Source organism: Macrotis lagotis, chromosome 7 (genome assembly GCF_037893015.1).
Source record: "Macrotis lagotis isolate mMagLag1 chromosome 7, bilby.v1.9.chrom.fasta, whole genome shotgun sequence".
NCBI lineage: Eukaryota > Metazoa > Chordata > Mammalia > Peramelemorphia > Peramelidae > Macrotis > Macrotis lagotis.
In genome coordinates, this window is record NC_133664.1 from 68,747,823 (window position 1) to 68,772,337 (window position 24,515).

The 24,515-nt window shown below is 39.6% G+C and overlaps 1 protein-coding gene across 3 annotated transcripts; it reads right to left on the reverse strand.

Annotated features, from left to right (window-relative positions):
* Positions 1-24,135, reverse strand: MAP3K8 (mitogen-activated protein kinase kinase kinase 8). 3 transcript variants are annotated; one of them, XM_074193062.1, is made up of 8 exons: positions 24,041-24,135; positions 17,078-17,436; positions 11,189-11,356; positions 9,219-9,480; positions 7,859-7,965; positions 3,576-3,728; positions 2,421-2,664; positions 1-1,564 (listed from the first exon to the last, which is right to left on the reverse strand). In XM_074193062.1, the coding sequence occupies exons 2-8, from the start codon at positions 17,411-17,413 to the stop codon at positions 1,431-1,433; spliced, it is 1,404 nt and encodes a 467-aa protein (XP_074049163.1). In that variant the 5' UTR covers positions 17,414-17,436; positions 24,041-24,135; the 3' UTR covers positions 1-1,430. The 3 variants fall into 3 exon arrangements, with proteins under 3 accessions (XP_074049163.1, XP_074049164.1, XP_074049162.1); XM_074193063.1 differs by lacking the exon at positions 24,041-24,135 and adding an exon at positions 22,457-22,903; XM_074193061.1 differs by lacking the exon at positions 24,041-24,135 and having other exon boundaries at positions 17,078-22,903.
* Between the last annotated feature and the right edge of the window lie 380 nt (positions 24,136-24,515).

Here is a 24,515-nt window from a genome sequence, read left to right on the forward strand (position 1 = left end):
TATATCTTACAGAAAAACAATATATGTGCGTGTTTGTGTATAATTACTGCTTTGACCTGAAAATCAGACCTCCTAAAGATTAAAATTATCCCTTTATGTAGAACAGATTTTTCTCAAAATTATTTAGGGGGTAAGGGTGCTTCCAGAATTGATTTGACTCAACAGCTTTCGTTAAAATCTGATACTTAACTTGAGTTTTTTAATTGGTGTTCCATGTCTCCAAATGAATGAATGAGAAAGAATGATGGAACAGATTCAAGGGAAGCCCAGTCATGAAAGGGTATGAGACAAGACAATCACAGTTAAAAAAAAATACTGGTGGGGCAGCTAAGTAGATAGAACACCAGCCCTGTAGTCAGGAGGACCTGAGTTCAAATCCAGCCTTGGCCACTTAATAATGACCTAGCTGTGTGGCCTTGGGCAAGCCACTTAACCCCTTTGCCTTGCAAAACAAAAAAACAAAAAATCAAAACCTAAAAAAAAATATCGGTGCCATAGATATGACAAAATATGGAATTTATTCAGCTGATATGACTAGTCCACATTGGCCAAAATACTTGGCATTATAATAATACTCTGCATTACCTGAAAACACATTTTAATAATATTCTTTAATATTTTTAATGTCAAAAGTAGAGGTTGGTTTCTTAAAGCATTTGATACACAACATACACAGTATGCTCTCTCAAATCTCAAATGCTTAAAGCATTTCAACATTACAAAGGTTTCAGTTTTTCCTAGAAGTTCACTCATTCATCCCATCGGATGTACAGAATTATGTGGTTTACACAATTTTGCTAACATCTAAAACATTTGTGTTTTAAATGTATTAAGCATAGCATGTACAGTGAGCATTGTTTCCATAGGAACATAACAGGACTTGTCATCAGTGACAGGTAGTTAGGGATACATTCAATTAGCCATTCCAATACACTGGCTGAGCTTAATGGCGGTTAAAACAGTACTGTAGGTTCTTATCACCACTCAAAGTAGTCAATTCAGTTTTTACCAGAATCTGACATCAATGGCTCAAGGAAATACTGTTTAAAAACAATAAACATTCTCCAATAAATGAAGATTTCTTATCCAACTTAGAAACAAAACTAGTAATTTCTACATTAATATAGTCTTACTATTGTCCAAAACTGAAAATATCAAAGTGCACAGTAGACGAAACCAATCACAGAAAGTCTCTCATCTTCTTGACCTTCTTTTTTGGAGTTTTATCGTTAGGGATATGAGAACATTTCTTCTTAACTTGTAACAGTCTAGCATCAAGGATCAACTGCAGGTGGGCAATGTAGAGCCCATACTATCCAGTTAAAAGACCCATGGTACTACCAACTAGCAGTCCCTATGTCGAGTCATTATTAAATCTCCTAGGAGGAGATAAAGACTAAACCCTAATTTAGAGCAGGCGATGCCAGTTATCAGCCATATTCCAATGTGGGAGGTCCCCGAACAATGTTGAAATAGCCAGCCAGGGCTCCAAGGTCGATGTAGAGAGAGCGTTGCCTCTTTATTGCTTCTGATTCTTCTGTGCTCCCTGTGCATGAGGAGGAATCTGGGAAGACAACAGTTGGAGGACTGTAAATTTGCCATCCAGATCAGAGCTGACAGATATTTAGCCAACAAATACAATCACCTGGGGCCTATTGAAAAATTGTATTCTAAAAATTTATGTTTGAATATTTTTCCTCAACTGTTTACCTCAGATAAAACAGACCAAACAGCAGTTCAGAGAGCAAATGACTACAAGATATCCATAGAGATATCCAACCTCCAGATACTTCTTAAAAAAGTAGCGGGAGAAAAAGGCAGGGTATAGTCCACAGGATGTTTAGGAGCAGTACATGGGGTCACAGAGTAGAAATCTCAACAGATTTTAATGAAAAGAAAATGAGAAACACATCTTATTCCTAGAATACTTTCTAAATTGGGAAATTCTGTGTCAGGGGAAAAGATTTTTAGGAAAAAATATGCATTTGAATTCAAACTCAGTTTTGTATCCATGGATCACTTAGGGTGATTATTATTCAGTGAGTGAGTGGCCTAAGGAATTTGCTGTGAAAACCTATAAGGATACTTTACCAGGAGCCAGACTCTTATGGTTCATTTACTTAAAAACGAACAAGTGAATTATCTGTAGCATAGAGTCAGAAATTGCTCGGGATAGGATTGTAATATCCAGATGTATGGAGCATCCCACAGTGTCCAATTTGACAACTATCTATCATGTATGTGTGTTCTGTTTTCTGGTATACTGACTCTCAATGAAGGAAAAAAAAAAACCCCAAAATCCATTTCTAGAATTCTAGCTATGGTAACAATTGTTCATGATCTGCTTTGATTTCATAAGCTTCAAGGAAAAGCAATCTGGAAGGCTCATCAGAAGAAAAGAAAGCTTGGAGGTGACATACCTGTAATGTTCTCTGGCAGCTCTAAATCCTTTCTTGTTATTCTTTTCCTCTCAAAAAGGGCAGAGTCCAGACTCTGACAACGAGGCTGGTCCTCTCGAGGAGGGTTCAAAGCCTCATGTTTTAGTAAGTCTGCCGCAGTTGGACGATGGTTTGGATTCCTTTCCAGAGCTGCTTCTATCAGCTCTCTCATGCCAGGGCTAGAATCCTGAGAGATGTCTTCCACAGGTGGTGCTTGCTTGTGAATCTAACAACAAACCAATTTTCTTAATGTACAAAGAGCAGATTAGGAGATGGGGGGCAGAAGGGGGTGGAAGAGTCTCATGGGAGAAAATCCTCTTGGGACAAGTCACTGGAAATCACATTTTTTCTATCACTGTCTCCCCAACCCCAGCTGCCAGTAACAACAACAAATATCACTCCCAAGAGCAAAGGTTTAAAGTCACTATCTAAAAGCATTGAATTTGGAAAGGGGGCATCCTGTGTCTATGCTGTTTCCACAACAGGGTCATGGCCTCAGCTCATCTATGCCACTCAGCAAACTCTCAGCACCATACTCTTCTCCTTTGAGAAAGGGGATGATATTATTTCACTTGGATCCTGAGCTACCAAGGGGATTAACAGACTAAACTTTATTTTACTTGGCACAGGGGCCTGTTCTCTTTTCTGTGTCTTAGATCTATTTTGCCATGTGGTAAAGCCCAGAGAGCCCTTTTCAGAAAAAAAAAACAACTGGTTTCTACATTCATAATGAAACGAAGTGTTGAATTTCATTTACAAGTTGGTGAAAATAAGGTTGCTATTCCCCCCACCCCAATCCAAGCTCATGAACCACCTGAAATCTTAAGAACCCCCAATTCAAAAAGTTCAAAGTGTGTATGGAACAGCTCTGACTTGGAAACTCAGGTCATTTCAAATGCTTGTAATTTTGTGGAATTAAAGAAATGATCTTTCACAGATGACTGATTCAGGCCCAAGAGGTCCTTCCCTTTCATATTATTTATTACTATTATTAATTTCCTCTAACATAGGAAGCATGGGAGGCTTTCTTAACACATTTCAACACTCTATGAGAAGCCTGGGAGCTTGTATGAGTAGGAGTTTCCCAGTCCAGGCTGAACTATCCCTCCCATGACTGGTTTGATGGTTCATACTTACTATGTAAAGGTAGGAGGGGTAGGCAGAACGAGGGTAGCGTTTCACCCAGGGTGGGGTACCCGTCTGCATGTGGATGAGGGTGGCCCCCAAGCTGTAGATGTCAGCCTTTGTTGAATGACCTCTGCAGAGTATCACTTCTGGGCTCATGTAAATCTGGAGGAACAGGAGGGAGGTAAAGAATCAGCTTGATGTTCCCTCATTTGGTTGTTTTAGTATTTATTTCCCTGTTTGAGTTCTGGGAATTCCCCCTAGTCTTATCATTTCTATCAAATCCTCTACCCTCTTCAGAAGAGACAATGCTTGCTTCTTCCAGCTAAGGAAAATAAGAGACACACTTTATTTGAGAGCCAGGCAACCTTGGCTGTAGGGAGTAAACCAGGCTGACAAAGAATGTCTTTCAATCACATGAGGAAGGTGTTGCAGATTTGGTCGTGAAGGAACCTGACAGCAAGCAAAGAAGGCAGGATTTCCATCTTGTGGGAACAAACAACCTACAGCACTTAATGGTTTTCTTAATGAGTTGAAGGGCTTTTTGTTTTTTATTTAAAATTTTTCTAGACTTGGGTCTCTCTTGCCCTGCAACTTTTCTGCCTTTCTGACCAACTTGGGGGATTGGTTCAACATTCCTTAAGTATCCTACCAACTTCATCATGCCTGAGGCCTTACCAGAGTAATACTGAACTCATTATTATTTATACAATTGATAACATTAATACAAACCCAATAGACTCAGTTCATTGTAGCTCAAAACTCCTGAACTAAGGAGATCCACCAGTCCCAGCCTATCTGATAAAGCATGACTTTCAGGTGGGCTATGCTACTATACCCTGCTTTCTGGAAGGGTTTTATAAAATTAAAACATAAATTTAATTTCTTATTTAAAGTACATAATCCTTCTCAGTCCAAAGAGTTTACCATTAAGTAATGGCCTTTTGATTACTCACACAGGGATATGAATGCTCCAAAAGTTAGATAATCATCAAATTATTTCTACTTGGCTTGAAAAAGGGTTTGAATATAAATGTGTCTAATGTTCTGGGAATTAGATTCTGTCAAAGACCTAAATCAAAAAGAATGACTTTTCCTCATCCTGATTCCTACACAACTGTTTCCTGGAGCCCAAACCCTGAGGTGAAAACAATCTTCTTTGAGCATCCAAATTGGACAGAACCTATGGTGATTCCAAATACTCTAAATTAAGTACTGGTGAATTAATGAATTTGACTTTCAAAGGGTTTTCATATCTTGAAGAAATGAACTTACATGTATATGATGATTCTAATAACAAAGTCAAATTGTCTGGGACTGGGGATCTTAGATTACTATAGATTTCAGGAGGTCCATTAACTTGGATGGAAAAAAATGTACATCCTGATTTTCACTAATCTTTGGTTTCCTTTGTAAATCTTACACATTTCACTTTATGCATTTAACAAGATCTCTCTAAGAATTCCAAAGGCTTCCCAAGGTTGCCAAAGGGTTCTCTGTCACACAAAAAATTAAGAATCTGTGGTTTTACAGGTAGTCTTAGTTACAGTTTAATGAAGGTTTAGTGACTACACTGCTGATATAAGAAATAATGAAGGATAAAGCTAAAAGGCTTGAGCTCCAGCAACAGCTCTGTCTCTGACTATGAGATGTTAGCGGAGAGATAAAACTCTCTGGGGGCCTTGGTTTGCTCATCAGTAAAGTGGTGGGGTTGAATCAGAAAGAAACTACTTGAAGGCCCCTTCCAGGGCAAAAAAAAAAAGTCAGATTCTGTGTCAGGATTCTTTAAAGTAAATTCTTTCATTTTCAGTGTTTTTGAAACCAAGAAGTTGTGTCTATAATAGGAAAAAGGACAGAGATGCTACTTCTAACCACAGTCAGCCCAAATTATTTGGATATTCTTCTGGGCCCTCCTCCATAGTGGTCCACAGAAGGTGATGATGGAGGTGATTGTTTTTTTAAAATGATCTAATGGCCAGAATTCAGCCTTGACTGATTTCTAATAAATAATGTGCAATGACATACAGCAAATTTGTATTAAGCAACCTACTCCCTGTGTGCTGGGCTAGATACAAGAGGATATGAACATTCAGTAGCCATCCTTCTCCTCAACGAACTGGTGAAGGAAAGGATACTAGCTGTAGTTCATTGACTAATTTAAGGTTTATATAGAGGAGATCACATATGCATTATTTCATTCTCAGGATTCCATTTTAGAGATGAGAAAATGGAGCTAGTTTCTACTATACTATACTCCAGGCTGCCTCTACCTGCACATACATATTTATAAACTCCAACAGCTTTCTATTTTCTCTAGGATAAAGGGAAGGTGCAAACTTCTGTTTGACTTTGTGAAGAATTGAAGACTCTTCCCAACTTGGTTCCAAATCTATCTGGGCAGCCTCATTTTACACCATTTCCTCACTCATACTCTGATCCAGCAAAATTAGTCTCTGTTTTTCATAGTGCTCCATTTGCTGACCTATATCTAATTGTATTTATTCTTTTTTATGATTATTTTGTAAATTGTTATATATGTGTTATTTTCTACCCCATTAGGCTAAGCCTCTTGAATATGGACTGTTTCATTCTTTGGCATTGGCGTTCCAGCAAAATACACCATATGTAGGACATGACAGGGGGTGCAATAAATGCTGTGATTCATTCACTGATCTACCAACATAAGTCAAAATCAAACAAAAGGAAAATGTTTATGACCCAAAATATATAGAATCTTCTGGAACAAGAAAAAAGATGGATTGGGTTTCAAATTAATCATCCTAATACTGATTAATTTCTCTCACATGTTTTAACTTATGAATTTTCCCCAGTTTTTTCCCATTAAAATGCAATGCTACTGTCAGAGATAATCCTTCTTCAACATCAAACTTTCCTTCCAGAGACAAAATTTGATAAGTACAGCTTTGAAGCTCCCAAGATACAAACTAGCACTGGCATTTGGAGCTGCAAAATCTTAAAGTTCTCTCGCAAACCAATCCAAAAGAAGAAATTTACTGTTGCAGAAAACATAAAATCTCAACGTTATGTTGTAGCAGAAGACTATATTGCTAGATTTCTAACTCAGACAGGCCCTGCCTTTTTTTCACAGAAGATTCCTGGAAGTGGTCTGGGTGTTTTTCCTCCAGAATTGCAAAATATGTAATTTAATCACACTACTAGGGAGAAGTAGTTAAGAGGGAGAGGAGGGAGGTGTGACTAGTTCGATATAGAGATTTTCCCCCTATATTTAATACCATGACTACATGGGATTTTGTTTTTCTTTTTTAAAGACAACTCCAAGGGGAGCAAAATTTTAAGACACTTTATATTTTTAAACTAATAAGATATCCTGAAACATTTTCCAAAAATTTGGTTCAGATTCAGATTTCAGGTTCAGATAGCAAGCATATTTCAGAAGAACTGAACATAGGTCTTCATGACTTTAAAGATAATTCTCTATCCACTGGGTCATATTGTCTTTCATGTTAGGTTGTAAAGAAAAAAAAATTACACTGAGTCAAGAACCCTCAAGCTTTCTCGTCTGCTTCATAGACAACAAGTACAAGCTCAAAGAATATATAGTTTAAAAATAGTCCCTTTGGGGTCCAGCAAGATGGTGCAAACCTGTACTCTATACTATGAATGGAGGCTAATACTAAGGGATTGCTTGCGTTCAAGAGTCCTGAGCTTCAGGGGGCTAAAGCCCATGAGAAATGTCTCCAAATCTGCCACTAATATGGTGGCAAACCTGCGAAAGAGGATCAGGCTGATGAAATAGGGACAGACCATCCCACCTCAGAATGAAAAAAGTCAAAGCTTCCATGCCCATAAACCATGGAGTTAGTAGCCACTACACTTCTAGACCAGAGGAGAGAAAACCAATTGTCCCCCAAAATATTTCTCCTTACAAAATAGAGGAAAGAGAGAGAAGGGCATCATACTAACAGATACTCAAAAAGCTTATGGTCTATTAAGGAATTTATTAATGACAAATCTAAGCATTGTAGAATATGAAAAACCCTGAGGACCTGTCTCCCTTCATTTCAGAAATTCTGTTCCTTTTTGCTTCATGAAAACCATAAATATTACTGCTATTTTGTTTTTGACTCAGATTTGCTCATTATTTACTATTCAACTATCAACTCTACATTTACTTTAAGGAAAATGTGATATTTTCAAATAACAGAATATTATTTCACTGGCTTTTCATTCCCTCTATCATCTCTCAGAGGGATCCAAGTACCTTTACAAAAAAATTTCAGAAAATCAAAGTATTTTCTTAGATATGTAATTACCTCTGTTCCCCGAAGATCCTTAGGAAAATAGATCTCTTCTGTCATTTTAACACTCAGGCCAAAATCTACCAGCACAGCCTTCGTCGACATGAAAACGATGTTGCTGGCTACAGGAGAAACAAAACTTTTTTTAATCTAAAAATGCTCATGTACATTATAACAGATGTCAGATAGTGATAGATATCACACAGCAAACAAAAGCATGAAATTTGTTATAGTTTTTAAAAAAAATACAAATGGAAAAAAAAGATTCTAATTCTAAGCCTAGGAGGAGTTGTTAGAGCCAGAAAAAAAAAAATCAGTACTTAGTGGAAATCTCTCCAGTGATGAGTTAGATTGGGTCTTGGACAAGATCACCTGTTTTGAAGTCTATACTCCTAAATCCTGCCAGAGCTTGTATTCCATTGATATAGTCTTCCAGAATCCAATGGGGTACTTCCATAACACAAGGGGCTACTAGAGAAGGACATTATGAGTTTTATCTAGTTCTAAATATTACTAGAGTTTCAAACATTTAACATATCTTTTTTACATGGCCCCGAAAAAGAGATATGAGGAGATACCTACTTTGAATCCTTTGTAAAGACAAGAGAGCTATAGGAGTGTAATAATACATAGATTTTCAGATTTTTTTTCTGATGTATCAATGTTTTGCTCACTTTTCCCCCTATTTTTCTTTTTAAAAATCTTTTGTCATATGCAATGACTCTCTAGGAATGAAGGGATACAGGGCGAAAGGTCACGTAAAAACAAAAGATACCAGTTTTTTTTTTAAATAAAAATGTATTTGTTTGAGGCTCAGGACATTAATAACTTAGAGAGTAGTGGAATAGATGGCACTTAGGCTGAAATAGGGTGATCTTTTCTAAGTCTTATCAAATTTCTAAGTCAGTGTCAAGGCATTGTTTTAATATGTAAAAGCTCCATAGAGGAAAGGGGGAAAAAACTTAAGAGTAGCATATCTATTACTGTCACCAGCTCTCAGAGAAGCTGCTACTCCTACCTTTAAGGGACTTCAAAATTTAGGGGTAAAAATAATCATCTGTCTCTAGTCAGGGTACGGTAGAACCAACCCACCAAATAGTCCCACAGATGGTAACATATTAAATGAGGCAACAAGAGGCACAGGAAGACTGGGAGTCAGGAAGAAGAGGGTCAAGTTTCATCTCTAAATTCATATTAGCCATGCAAACAAAGGCAAGTTATTTAACCTCTCAAAACTCCCAAGCAATGCTCTAAGATTATAAATTGCAGAATTGTCTCCAATCAGCAATGGTAAAAGGAATTTTGATGGTCAAATGAAATCACAGATCCAGTTCTATCTCTACCTAGGCCCCCCAAAAGATGAGACACAACTTACGTTTAATGTCATGATGTATTACTTTCTTTGAGTGAAGAAAATCAAGTCCCTTCAGAACATGCTTTGTGACCCAAATAATTTCAAAGTCTCTCATGGGTCCACAGCTCTCCAACTTCTCCATAACAGATCCCCCTTCACCCGCCTCCATAAAGAGATGGATAGTTTCACCCCACAAGACAGCACCATATAATTCTGCAATATTTTCATGATGGAAGCAGGCCTGAATTTCAACATCCGATGGTTTGAATTGATCTACTGGGATCTAGAGGGCCAAAAACAGGAAGCATATTAAGGGCAGTATAATGTCAATTCCTTTACTTTTTACAATTGATTACAGAGAATCAATTGAGCCAAACTAGGTAGCCTAAAGGATATATTTAGATGGTCAATGCAACAGGACAAATAATTATTATGATATTTATAGCAAAAATGATTAAGCTAAAAGCTAGCCTCCCCAGAGCCAGACTGGAAAATCCAAATAATGCTATATGGCCAAATCAGACTTCCCTTTAGTGATGGGTCACTACTGTTGATCTCTCCCACCCACTGAAAAAGTGAAAGATTGGTCGCCCCCACAGTGCGTCAGACATGCTGACTGTCCTCTAGGACAGTCTGACCCTGAGTGGAATCATATAAGATCTGTTTCCAAGTAAACTTGATCTTCCCTGTAAAACTCAAAGACAGGATATTACATACATATACATACATATATACATATCTGCAATACTGTCTTTTATCATATACTCATGTGTATTATATATGATATCATATACCTACATATATGAGTTGTATATATTTTTTAACTTAGACTAGATTATACTTTTTCAAGATTAAATTTACGGCTCCTCCAACAAAGGACAGCTTTTCCTTCCATTTTACAAAAGTATATTTTGACAAGTGGGACTAGGACAGGAAATACTATTATTAGATTTGAAAAAGGGCAGCAAATCCAGGGTTCTATTTCTTAGTGTAACAAGGGGACTCCAATCAATTGCTTCATGTATAGTATTTGACTTCATGAACAAGGACTGTCATTTTTGTGGTTATTCCCTCAAACTATTTAAAACATGTACCCATAAAGAAGACACATCCACATAGCTAAATGCCTACTTCCTTTGATGAACGTTATAGGGAAGACTCTCAAATCCTAGCAGAATCAGACAGTGCTTCGATGGATTTTCAAAATGATGTAAAGATGGAGACTATACAATGGATAGTATACTATACAACGGGATACCATACAATAAACTCTAATCATTGGTGTTTTATGGCAACATGCTTCTCTCAGCATAGAGAGAAACCAACAAGACCAACCACATGAATTTCATATCTTAACACAAGTTGTAAACTTAAACTACATTTATAAATTATGAGTATGTATATATAAAAGTATATGTATTATATGAAATTTAATCTAGAATACACAGTAAAAACATAGATAAAGATATGGACAATAGTCTCACTATTGAGTGTTCTTATATACTTGTATACTTTTTAAGATATCTGCTTCTTAGATGTGCCTAAGTTTGGAGAAGTCTTACAAATTAAGAAAAACAAAAAACCCAGCAAGCTTACTGTCCCAGCCTCTGCTGCTTATCTCCCTCCCACTTCTTAGCCCAGAAAGAGGAAAAGATCTATAGGCTAAGGGTCAAAGAGTCAACCACAACTTGTAATTGTCTTATGCCTGCCCCCAAATGTAGGAGTAATAACAGCAATGAAGCTGTGAGTAAACAACTGATATCTCAGCTCTTGGCTAGCTGCAGGCCCTTTCTTTTTGTTACAGATACATACAGGCTCAGAGTCTGCAAGAATTTAGTTAGCAAGCCAATCGGTGAATACAGATGTTTTTAAATGGGTCATCTCATAGATGAGATCCAGCCAAAGGAACTACAATCTAGTGAAAATATTTGAAACATGCAAAGGGAGAAAAATGTGAATGGGAAGGAGTATTTTTTGCTATAAATACATACCAGTTTACATGCCATTCTCTTTTTTGTCCTCCTATCTTGTGCTAAGTACACTTTTCCAAAAGCTCCTCGGGGGATGAAATCAGAGCCAATATTTCTATAAGTCAATTTCCATGGAAAAAGAAAAACATCAGCATCAATCTGGTACCTTCCATTTTGGGGGGTGATGACCTGTTAAATGATTTTAAGAAAGGCAGAGCTTCAATTAAAAAGATCCTTTTGGCTACATGTTACCAAGTCCTGTATTTCTGAAGAGATGTCACTGTCTAGATGTGATTACCATGACACAGTGTACACAGAAAGTTATATTTAGAACCACTGACAAGGCAAAGGAAACATGTGAAAACTCATTCCTGGTGAAACCTGCTCAAATTTCCGTCTCGTAATGAGTAAGCTCTTTAAATTGTAACCTATAAAATTATTTTTACCATGAAACACCACTGCCATACCATGCTGATTGACTCAAAACAATGATTGCATAAACAGATCTGCAGGGTGATTTGTTTCTAAGTGGAATATGATAACCTGTTAGTCTACATAGCTATTACTCACGTATGACACACACCTCAGAGATTAACTAATGGTCATGAAGCATTCTAAAAACAGTGGCCAAAGTGAGACTGAACCATTTTAAGAAAGGCACAACCTAAAGAACAGAATAGCAATCATGCAAAAATATTCCCAAATGGCAGTTTCTGCATGGACTATCTCCAGCCATCTGAGAATTGACAGAAAGCAATCATTTCTACACTAGCACTGGAAACCAAATTTGAGAGTTGAAATCAAACTGTAATCAACTGTATATATCTTCAGTAAAATGGCCTAAATACATGCCCACTCCCTACCAAAATCAACCTGCTACAACTTTTCCCAAATGTCAATTTGAATCAAAATATTATTAAATAGGTCATTATCTAGCTTCAGTTGATCTAGCCTTATCTAGCCTGGTTTATCTAGCTTCAGTATAGAAAAGACTGCTGGTGGGGGAGGGGGGAAAGGCTTTATGACTAATAGTATTAAAAAGCAAATGAATAAGGGAGAGAGAATGAGAATTCAAATTATACTTCATTGTGTTAACATTCTCATGACTTCGGCCTTCTATTAAAAATAGTTGAGATCAAATAATTAACTTTAGCCAAAATACTCCAAATGATACACCAACTGAGGCAAAGGTTAAATCTAACATTATAGGAATCTGCATCTATTAAGCACCTAGGTTGAGAGAAGGGATTAGGCCATTATTTGGGGTTAAAAAGCATAAGAAAACAATCTTGGCCTCTTCTTAGCAAAACCAGATCCTTCCATGTTATGAAATAGTGTTGTGGAGCCGGCAGGAGTTTTAAGAAACCATACCAGGAAAACAGTAAGTGATTCATTTATTTCCTCTTACAACTTCAGACAGAATCATTCTTGCCATCTCTACTGGAGGTGGAGTTTTTCTGTTCTTAAAAAAAAACCCAATAACAATAATGGAAATATCTTATGCTCCTCTGTAAATTAATTCCTTTTTAGCAATTTTCTCCATCAGAAAAATATTACTTCTAAATCTATCCCAAATGCCCCATGCTATAGTTGAAGTCCATCTCCTATTCCATCCAGAGAGACAGAGAACAAATAGTCCTTAACTTATTTGAATGTCATCAGAAAACTATCAGCATCAAAACAGATTTACTAGCAGCCTAACTTTATAAAGCACCAAACACATATCAGCCTTCTCCTCTCCTGGATGAATAACCCAAATTCCTATAATTTCTAGGGGTCAGCTCTCAATCAAAGTGCCATTTAACCTCACCTTTCTACATGGATTATGGTCAGATTGTTTTTATTCTAGTGCTAACATGCCAGTCCAAATTGGTCATTTTTCTTTCCTATCTTCCCCTGCAATATTTGCATATGGTCAGGTTCCCTTCCAATTTGAATTTAAATTTATCTCCTTCATAATAAGTAACCTTTCCCACATATGACCATTATGAAAGTTCAAGTTATTTGCTTCTGACCACTTCCCCAATTTACCAAGATTACTTATAAAATTGTGAAAAATAAATCCACCTTAAATCAATGCATTTTTTAGCATTTTCCTATTTATCCAGTTTTCTGACATATATGCTAGATAAATTCTAGACTTACAATTAAGCTTTAAAGAAGACTTTGAAAATTATCTCCACCAAAAATTTGGGCAAAAAATATTGAGTAAAAATTTTAGTTGGGGGGTGGCTAGGTGGCACAGTGAATAGAGCACCGGCCTTGGAGTCAGGAGTACCCAGGTTCAAATCCAACCTCAGACACTTAATAATTACCTAGCTGTGGGGCCTTGGGCAAGCTACTTTACCTCACTGCCTTGAAAAATCTTAAAAAAAAAAAAAAGCTTGGCTGGCTGTTTATACACTACACCTGAGTTTCATGAGAATCCCATACGATAGGTACTATATGCATATATATATACGTGTGTATGTGTGTTATATGTCCTTTTTATAGAAGAGAAAACTGAAGTGTGCCTATGGTCAGATGGCTAATATCTAGATAGCTGGGTGATGCAATGGATAGAGCACTGAGATTGGAACCAGGAAGACTCATTTCATGAGTTCTTTATACACTTTATACACTTACTAGCTTTGTGACTCTGGGCAAGTCACTTAACCCTGCTTGTCTCCGTTTCCTCAATTGTAAAATGAGCTTGAGAAGGAAATGGCAAAACCACTCCAAGTGTCTTTGCCAAGACGACCCCAAAAGGAGTCATGAAGAGTCAGATACAATTGAGACTGCTGAACAACAACAACAACAACACAGGACTAGTGTCAGAGGCAAGATTTGAACTCAGGTCATGGCGTTTGCAGTGTTGTGCTATCTCCCTAATAGCAATAACTATAATATCAATCTTTGTTTCTCTTCACAAAAGGATCCATGGGCAGCAATATCCAATTTGCATTAGAAAATTATAAGTATCCAAACTCCTCCAACTCCTGTTTTAGATATCACCAGAGTATTGCTTATGCTGGAATATGTGAAGAGTAATAGTCAAAACCTTTCTTAACATAAACATATTCCAGAAATTATGCTTGCCTTCCAACTACAGAGTTCCAAGGATTAACAAGATATTCTGAAGCATCATCACTACTACTACCACTAGATCTCACATGAAACTAGACTAGATTAATCCATTACAATCAAGTTTATCACAAAATTCTGTTGGGTATCAGACCATTTCTGCTCCTAATAACAATTTTAATGAAGGCAACAATGATTTGTTTAAAACAGTATTATCTACTCTTCTGCTGCCATAACATTCTATTTGGAATTAGGATCTCTACAGGTGTGGAAAGCAAAATTTTAGAAGGGATCTGATGTTAATTTTGCCACTTTCTAGATTTTGTCCTCCTACTTCTAAAACCCTCTGCATATTCTTCAAAATGAGATCTGAATCTGTGGTGACTTTTTTTTTAGCTTTTGCAAGGCAATGAGGTTAAGTGACTTGCTCAAGGCCACACAGGTAATTATTAAGTGTCTGAGGCCGGATTTGAACTCAGGGACTCCTGACTCCAAGGCCGGTGCTCGATCCACTGCGCCACCTAGCCACCCCCTGTAATGACTTCTGTCACTTCTTTTGGGGGATTAAATACAGCCATTTGAACACACTATTAATTTACTGGACACTTCTTCTACACAAGAAGAATTCAAATACGAAGACACCCTCAAGAAATGTATAATCTAGTAGGGAGAAGAGACAAGCACACCACTAATGCGAGGCAGAATCTCATCAATATTATAACTGAGATATGCATCACTTAGATTCTAAGGGTGAATAGCACTGTGGAAAGGGCAGGTGGAATTTGTTTCTGAAGAAGAGACTAGTGATCTCAGAAAGTTTGGTGAAGGAGGTGGTATCCCAGAGGAATGGAAAAGTCTTTGACAGGCAGAAATACCCTGCTCCATGCAGAAGGAAATGAATGGTATAAAACAAGGGAAAGAGATAAGAAAAGTACAGGAAACATTGAAAGAATACTAAATAGTCCATCTTGGTAGATGTATCACAGGAGCCAATACTAGATATGGAGACTGAAACCAGCACATGGACAGCATCCCCCTTTTCTGCATCAATTGTACTAAATCAGAAATTAAAGATTTATACATATAATACACATACCTTACTGCAGATATGCAGATCATTTTGGCCTTCAAGATGACTAGCTAGACATTTAATAACAGGCTACTTACTGCTCAGTCCTCATCTCCATCTGGCTGCACTACTTTGAGACTTCTAACTTCTATCCTTTCCCCCTCTCTTTGGTTTCCCTTCAGGTGGTGTGTCCCCCATTAGACTGTAAGCTTCTATGGGCAAGGACTGTCTTTTTTCACATTTGAACCCCAGAATTTAGCACAGTGATCTTACAGTAGGTGTTCAATAAATGTTGATCAATTCATCATGATGTGCATAGTTCAAGATATTTTCCAGAAGAAATTAACATCCAAAAAAAAGGGAAGGCACTGGAGGAAGGAACCCTACCCAGTCTACTATTCAGTGGAGTTCACAATCTCCACACTATTAAGTAAAGGAAACACCAACTGTAGAACATGGCTGGCTTCCAGCAAAAACAAACAATTCTGCCACCCAACTGACCCAGGTGAAGATTCTGTTTTTATCCAAGTGAATGTAATAGTTGACATTCAAAATAAAAATAAAAAAAACATTGTGTAGAGATTTACACATGGGCTGTTTTTTTTTCCTTTCCACATGGGTCTCTTCAAAGTTTCCTATTGCATGATTAAAGGATATAATATAAAAGTCTTCACTTTCAATAAGTGTTATTTACAAGATGCTGCTTACCACTCTCAGTACTGTGTAGGCAGCTGTTTCTAAATTAAATTAGATTCTGACCCCACCTTGCAAACACTAATGACAACAATACAACAAGGCACACCTGAGCATACCACATGATCTTCTGTTGGGACAACAATTTGTTGCCATAATGTTTTGGATTATTTGCATTCTAGGGATGACTAGCAAACACAACATCTATCACTCACTCACGCTCTGCCAATTAAAAAGGATGATCTTGTGATTAGATATTGCAGGCTGTAGTTTATACGTTAAAATGCAAAGATTGCCTCTAGTTACTGGTAAAATTCCAATGGCTTGATGAACCTCACTTAGTCCTTCCCTCCCCCCAAAAGACTGAGATGAACAAGAAGCTTGGCCTTCACAAATAAAAGTTAGGCACAGATGCTATTTTTATTTTAGAATAAGAATAGAATTATTCTTATTATCCTTTTGCCTAAACTACATGAACAGACAAGTTTTTCTTATGAGACCACTCAAAATATTCAGACTGGTCACTGATATAAATTTGAATATTTAAAGAGCATTAATATGGTATAGGCTAAAAGACATCCTGATAGAAACACTAGTCTGAATATTTAAAGAGAATTGATATGATATAGGCTAACAGGCATCCTGATTTGGAGTGAAGAGAGATCCGAGGTAGAAAACTAAGCTGCCCTACCTATTAACTATAAGATCATGGGCAGGTCTTGTAACTACTGAGCCTCATTTCCTTTATCTGTAAACTAGCACTAATAATAACACCATACTATTTCTTTTTGAAGGTTGTTGCAGGGAATGGGTTTTTATGTGTAGACTTTTGGGGTGCCCTGTAGAAATGTGAGTTGCAAGTACTGCTTCTGAGTAAAAATCAAAAGTGAAATCTTAAAAGATTTTATTTTTGAGCCTTTAACTTGAAGATTATTATTATCACATTTGAAGGTGTGAAAACTTCAGTTAAACTACTCTTAAAATACACTGGCCTACTTGCTACCTTTCTCTCTAGGCTAGTCAAGATTAGCAATAATACAAATGGAAAAATGAAAAACAGAAAACTTAGCAGGTTAATTGCTTACTGTATTTAATAGAATTCCAGATTCTTGAGGCCGGCGTCCACAATAATGCTTTGTGGCATTGGAAACATGATTTGCAAAAGCAAGCAAGTCCTCCACGGTTCCATATCTGACAGATGATGGCAAAGACACCTCCTGGCCACTAAGTAAAAGTGACTCTGCACAGTCTTCGTTTTGATTAGTGTCCTGGCCCATCTGGACAAGGCTGTGTTCATAAACTGCAGGTTCTCCACTTGGGTAGAGGTTTTCCATCATGTCTATGACATCAGATACATTCAAGTTTTCTATTAACAAGTCAATTTCTTCTTTATCATCACTTCCTGTGCTCATATACTCCATTACGGTTGTGTTTTCTAGATCAACTGCAAAATCAAAAGATAATTATTGGTTACAGTAAGAAATATGAACCAGTATTGAAATAAATAAAAGAAAAAGGCTGAGGATAGATTTCAATTATTTACATCTTTATGTGTAAGTCAAAGATTTTATTGTATGATATAAATGTAATCATTAACTGTGTACAGCAGAGAGAAAAATAATGTAAATCTTCAGCCAGAGGGATAAATTATTATTTATTTTTAAGTAAGTCTTCACACAGAGGAATAAATTGTTATTTATTTTTAAGTATCAATTTTTTTACTGATATGGTAAGTAAAGTATCAGATTGATTGGTCTTTAAGCTCCATAGTTTGAGAAAAATTAGAGAAAAATATCATTTCATATTATGTAATTATACATTTATCCCCTTGAGAAATTTTAGGAAAGAATTGGGAAGCAAAGTCAAATTCAAGAGCATCAACTTATAAGAACAGATCATTTGGAATAAAGACAGACTATACCAATGAGGTATTGCCAGAGTGCAAAGAGCTCTGAGCATGGAATCAGAAAGACTCATTCATCTTCATGAGTTCAAATGTGGCCTCAGACACTTACTAGCTGTACATCCCAGAACAGAGGTTACTAGAATTAAAACTCAAGATCCATCCACAAGTGCATAACTCAAAAATTAATTTAAAAAATTTAAAATTGCTTTTTGCAATTTGATCAACTTTAGTTTATTTCTCCTTAAATCTAAGTAAGGAAAGTGACACAAATTCATTACATTCAGTAACCATTAAAAAAAATTCAAGAGGCAGCTAGGTGGCACAGTGAACAGAGCACTGGCCATTGAGTCAGGAGTACCCGAGTTCAAATTCGGCCTCAGACACTTAATAATTGCCTAGCTGTTAGACCTTGGACAAGTCACTTAACCCCACTGCCTTAAAATAAATAAAATTTGGAAAAAAATTTTAAAAAATTCGAGTCCAATTTGACAAACCTGTTAGGTTTTATAAAAAAAAAAAAAGGCTGTACATAGGTGATGAAAGCACTAAATAGAGCAAAAGCAATGATCAGAAAGGAAAAATTATCTCCATGCCATTGCTAAGTACCTGTATATATAATGTGTGGGCATACATATCAATATAAATATATAATTTACATAATTATATTATGCAAGAAATATGAAAGTACAAAAACAACCAATTATATGATTTTCCTCTTTACAGGCTTCTGGAAATTTATTTCCTTCTCAACTAGTCACACAATAGAAAAGGGACCATTTCTCCATTGGCATAGAATATTTTAAGACTAAATGATATAATCTGAAATAAAACCCAGTACAACCATGGAAAGCTCAGCATTGAGGAAAAAGCAGATGTAGTTTTGCAGTTAACTTAAAACCAAATCAAGGAGGTCCAAAGATCAGAATTTCTATGACCAACATAATTCTAGTTTTGGGCCAAACACTTTTCCTTGGCTTTCAGTCCTGAAACAACAACAGCAATGACACTGTTCTCCCCAGAAGAATATCTATATAAAAAATCTGCACATCATAAAACAACTTTCAATTAGTTAACTTGGCAAATAAAATTCACCCTCTGGAGTCCATCTTTATGCAAATAATTTGAGTTACATTCTTTGGGAGCTCATCAGGAAAAGTTCTATTTCTGGGAATAATTCTGGATCAAAATGGATAGATAGGTTAAAAGAGCTAATTGGAAAAAGGATTTATTTCAGATTCTAATTCTGCTAGTGCTTGCAAGTATGCAGACATGCCACTTAACCAATGAATTAGGCTTTCTTCACTTCCCTTCACTGAAACCATATGATTCTTCTGTGTTTGGATGTTGCTATCTATAGAAGTAGATTTTGTTTAGAAGGTTGTTGGTAACCAGCAGTAGAAAGAACAAGTAAAGAAATGCTCTTAAACTAAGGTCACCCAATACTTAGGTATAATACCATTTTTATTTTTGACGCAACGGGAGTTAATGACTTGCCCAGGGTCACATAGCTAGTAATCACTGACTGATTACTGTGATTACTGACTGATGTTGGATTTGAACTCTGGTCCTTCTGATTCCAGGGTCTGTGCTCTATCTACTGTACCATATAGCTGTCTCTAGAGTTATAGTATCATATATATATATGTGTGTGTGTGTGTGTGTGTGTGTGTGTGTGTGTGTGTGTGTGTGTATATGTATGTATATATATCCTGTGCAACACCAGGAAATTTTTTTTAAAAAGAGAGATAAAAGAGAAGGGAAGGAATGTAAGAGTTACTCAGTACTAGGGAACTTTTCAATTAAAAAAAGTACTTGGATATTTTCTTAGGAAAGGCAGCATAAGCTGGTAGATAGAAAGCTGGGTTTAAAAGTCTGGTGCCTTTAGAATCCCAGTAGAAGGGGTGGTTTACGGATACACACACACACACACACACACACACACACACACACACACACGGACAACCCAATGCAGCTGGGATGGCTTCCTCCCAACAATCATTCTTCAACTGCAAGACCTTGAGAAACTGATCATTTTAATGGAATAAGAAAAAACTAATTTTTACATAGGTTCTGTGACATGCATATAATAATCTCCAGACCAGTTGTGTTCAACTCAAATAGAAACTGAGTCACTAATCCATACTTACAGCTTTTTTGTATCATATATCAAATATATTAACTTAGTACCCCAATATTCTTTCAAGGAGTCAAAACTATCCTCATAATAACAGACATTTCTATCACGGTAGTTATCCATAAACACAACTCACATAGCTCAAGTGGGTGGAGAAGGGTATCTTTGATTTTTAAGAGAATTATGAGATCAAAATATTTGAGAACCACCATCCTATACCAATGAAATCAAAGGTCCAAATCCTATCCCCATCCTATATTTTCTGTTGCTGGAATAAGCAAGAGGCAATAACCAGGCAATAGTACCTTGAAGATGAACAATGACCTCTAGTTCAAACCATGCATTCCTGAAAGGATAAATCCTCCCCACTACGCATACATATATAAATATTTCAGGATCTTGAAATCACAAACTGTCCCACAGAATTCAGTTTTGGTGATGAATGAAGATCATAACCTCCTCTGTCAAACTGGTACTTCAGATCATAGCTCGGAGAATATGGTCCACAGTGTCAGGCTGTGAATGGATGACTTCCTTTAGATATTAGATCCATTTCAACTCAGGCACTTCTCTGAAAAATAAAAATGTGGCCACTTGTGCCCCCCCACCTCCCAATTAAACTCCACTTAAAGGTAGTTTCTAGAAATCAGATTTTTTTGAAAAGTATGAAATACTTTAGCTGTCATATGATGACAGCTTACTACAACAGTAGGAACTATCAGGTCCTCAAGGCTTCAATCATCAAGAATGATTATGGAAAAAAAGATAATTTTATCATGAATACTGTTAGCATTTAGGAAGAATTCAATTCTCTCATGCTTACATTAATTTAATTCATCTTGAAGACTAGGTTGCAGAGTAGGAGCCAATCTCCATTCGAGGAGGGAGTTCCCTACATGAATGAAGTATCAGATGCAATTTAAAAAAAAACCCTTAATTTCAGATGATAGCTCTCAGACACTAAACAATTTTCACTTCAAACATTAAATTTTTTGATCAGGTTCACCTCTTAAGTTATTTTAGTATAAACTCTTGAGGCAATCTGTAGGAATTTTAAAAACATGCCTTTCACATTGGTATCAGCTGAGCAAAGTGGAATTTTTCCCTGCTTCCTCTCTGGAGTCATGTGAACCCACTGACTTTTTTTTTTTAAGAAACATATTTGATTAGTAAGTCAATAAGCCTTCCTAGCCAACAGGATGCTAAGTGGAGTTACTTTAGTTACAACTTCTGTTTTTTCAAGCCTGGGTTGTATAAGAAGAAACTGTAACTAAATTTCTCAATGAAACCAAAGTGGTATCCATGCTATGGTGGCCACATCCCTCTCACTGACATTATCAGCAACATGGCCCTAAGAACCAACTTACTGACTTAAAACTTCAACAGATGCAGGTGGTGAAGTTTTCTGAATTGCTTTTTTCAGTTGAATATGCAATCTTCTGATACCTTGTGAGTTAGTCTCAAAAATACATGGTAATGTAGGTACCCTTAAAGTTCTGAATCGCATATAAGTAAAGTAAGCTTCAGAAAGCTAAGAAAAGTTGCACAGAATGAGAGCAGGCAGTTTTAGAAAGGAAAAATTAATTGAGAAGTTATTCTGGCATAACAAGCGATGCTATGCAGCATATGCAAGCCAAATGCAATGTTTCCCCACTACAGAGCACAAGCAATATATTTATATAATATATAATCATACAATTATAATATATAAATCTATGTAAGTGCTTATCTATTTGCATATGTATATATCTATATAGAGATATGTAATCTTACAGAACTTTGTACTCCCTCCTCCAGGTATAAAGCCACTTGTCTCTAGTCAGCAGGTGAAAGCCTCAGCAGAGGTAAGCAGCACACTGTTCTAGGTTTTCAGATAAACTAACATCACAAGAGGCCTCTGAAGTCTTGGCTTCCAGTCCTTAGCCTGGCACTGGCCAGCGGTCATCTAAGATGAAGGCCCTTATTTACAACTCGCCTCTCTAGTGTCTTAAGGATTCCCATGGGCTTCCTCATCGCAACTTTAAAGTGGGATAGTAAGGACTGTAAGTATTCTTCACCACGTTTGACATTTAAGGAAGCCTCGCAAAGACTCACATAATAAATGAGAACTACCTTAGGAACACTGGTCTCCTCATTTCAAGCCTTTATCAGTAAAAAACGGAACAAAACAAGGGAAAGTAATGCTCATCTCTTTACCTCGAAGACCTGGAGAAGCAAAAGGGATCACCCATTTGGCTTTTAAAATTGCGACCCCCTAAAAACTAAACCGTACTAAATATCTGGAAGAAGCTTGCTGTGGGATGCCAGTTGCAAGCATCCTGCAGGAGGTGTCTCCTCCCTAGCAATTCATGGAAGAGCCCTTCACTGCTTTTGTACCAAACCGAGATTCCCATGGGAAAATCAAAGGGGGCGAAAAAGCCTTACTTGGTGGTGTGATGTCCCAGGTGCAAAGATTTCTTGCTTTCAGATGCAAAAGAAGGTCTTCCCCTTTCCCGCGGAAAACATTAGTGAGCTATTTTCATAGCCCTTCTAATCTCCTAACAGAGACCTTTCGGACCAACGTCAAAGGGTGGCGTGTTTTCATTGGGCCGATGCAGTGCATTAGCTGCTCACATAAAGTCAAAAGATCATTTTATACCGAAGAGAAAAAACTGGTTTGAAGGTCATCAAACCGCAAACACAATGGAAAACCTTCGGACGAGATAGTCATCTCGGTGGCCTATATAGATTAGTCAAAGTACAGGTATGTAAAGCTGATGTATTTTTAGTTTCTAGGACCAGCCCTTATTTTGGTTCAAGCCACCCACCCTCTTCAGATGAAAATGAGCAAGAGTTTAGCCGCGGCCCCACGGCCCCGCGAGCCCTCCCCGCCGGCAGGTTGCGCCTGTGGGAGCCCGCGCCGGCTGCACGCTCCGAAGCTTCTTCCAGGGGCGCCCCCCCCCCAAAAAGTTCTGTGACGCAAAAGCCCTTTAGCAATGCTTCGGAGCGAGTGAGTCGGGCCCCGGAGCCCCCACGCACCGGGCCGGCCTCGGCCCCGAGCTCCAGGGCGGCCGCGAGAGGAGCAGGTGGCGAGGCCGCCCGGCCCGAGGGGCGCTCACCTGGCCGGGGGCGGGGCCAGGTGCCCCCGCCCGGGGCGGAGAGGAAGGAGGCCGGGCAGCGCCAGCCCAGCCCCGCGCCCGCCGCGGCTCCAGTTTCCCCTTCTCTCCCGGCGGCCCACCCCGGGGTGGCCCCCGTCCCCGCGCGTCTTTCCTACCTGGAGCCCCCGCGCCTCCCCGGGAGGCCCGGCGCGGCGGCCGCCTGCAGGCGAGGCTCAGCGGGAGCGGGAGCGGGCGGGGAGGCGGCCGGCCGGCTCCGGGGCTCGGCGCGTCTGCGGCGGGCGGCGGGCGGCGCTGCGCACCAGAGCGGGCGGCGCCGCCCCCTCCCCCGGGGCTTTCCGTCCCCCCTGCTCCGGGCAGCCGCGGAGGCCGCCCCGCTCCGGGGAAGCCTGCGTCCGCGGGTGGGAAATTCCGCCCCCTCCGGCTGCCCCGCCGAAAGGAGCCCCGGGAGAGGAGGGGCGGGGCGGGGCCGGGGCGGGGCCGGGACCCCGCGAAAGCGGAGGGCCGCGGGGGGCCGCGGGGGGCCGGGAAGTCCCCAGGCCTCCGGGAGGGAGCCGGGAAGCGGCTCCCCGCCGGACGCGCGGACGGACGCGGCGCCCCTCGGTCCCCCACACTCCCGTCAGCTCAGTGCCGCGCCCTCGGGGCGCCGGACCCGCATGTCGGGCTCCCCCGAGCGCGCCAGGCGCCGGGCTGCACCCCGAGCCGGCCGAGCCCCGGGAGCCGCGCTGACCGCCTCTAGGGCGGCGGGGGGCTGCCCCGCTCTCTGTGGGCATCACAGGGGCACCCACTGCAGTCCTGTTCGGGCCAGACCCCGCCTTCACCCTGAAGTCTCTCCTCCCGTGCCCCCGAGGAAGGGTCGTGGACCTGGAACCGGGGCGCGGAGGTTCAAATGTCGCCTCCCTGGGGGACAGACCTTGGCCGAGTCACGTCACTCCTCTGGGCTCCGCGTCCCCTCGGGTGAAGCGACGAGGGTGGGCTCGCAGCTGCCTGGGGCGCCCCGCGAGCCGGGTGCCGGGGAGCCCTGGAGGACGATGATCCCAACAGTGCTGGGAAGAAGCTGAGCTCCACCCTCCGCCGAGTTCCTCTCTGCTGGGAACGGCCCGGCCCCCCCTTCCCGGCTCTCCTCCCCCCGGCGCCCCCCTTCCCCTGGCAGCCTCCCCGCTGCGCTCTCGCGCCCCGCGGGCGGCTGCGGCCAGCCTTGGCCCGCGGACCAACTCCGCTGAGCCAATTGCCAGGAACCTGGCCTCTCCCGCCCCGTGTCCCCACCTCAGGAATGCAGCGATGCGTACTTCTCCGCATCCGCAAGCCTTGCAGCCCGGGAGCCCAAGGGGGCACCGGCTTCACCCCCGTGAGACTTAGCCAGCTCCTGCACCCGTCACCGGCATCGC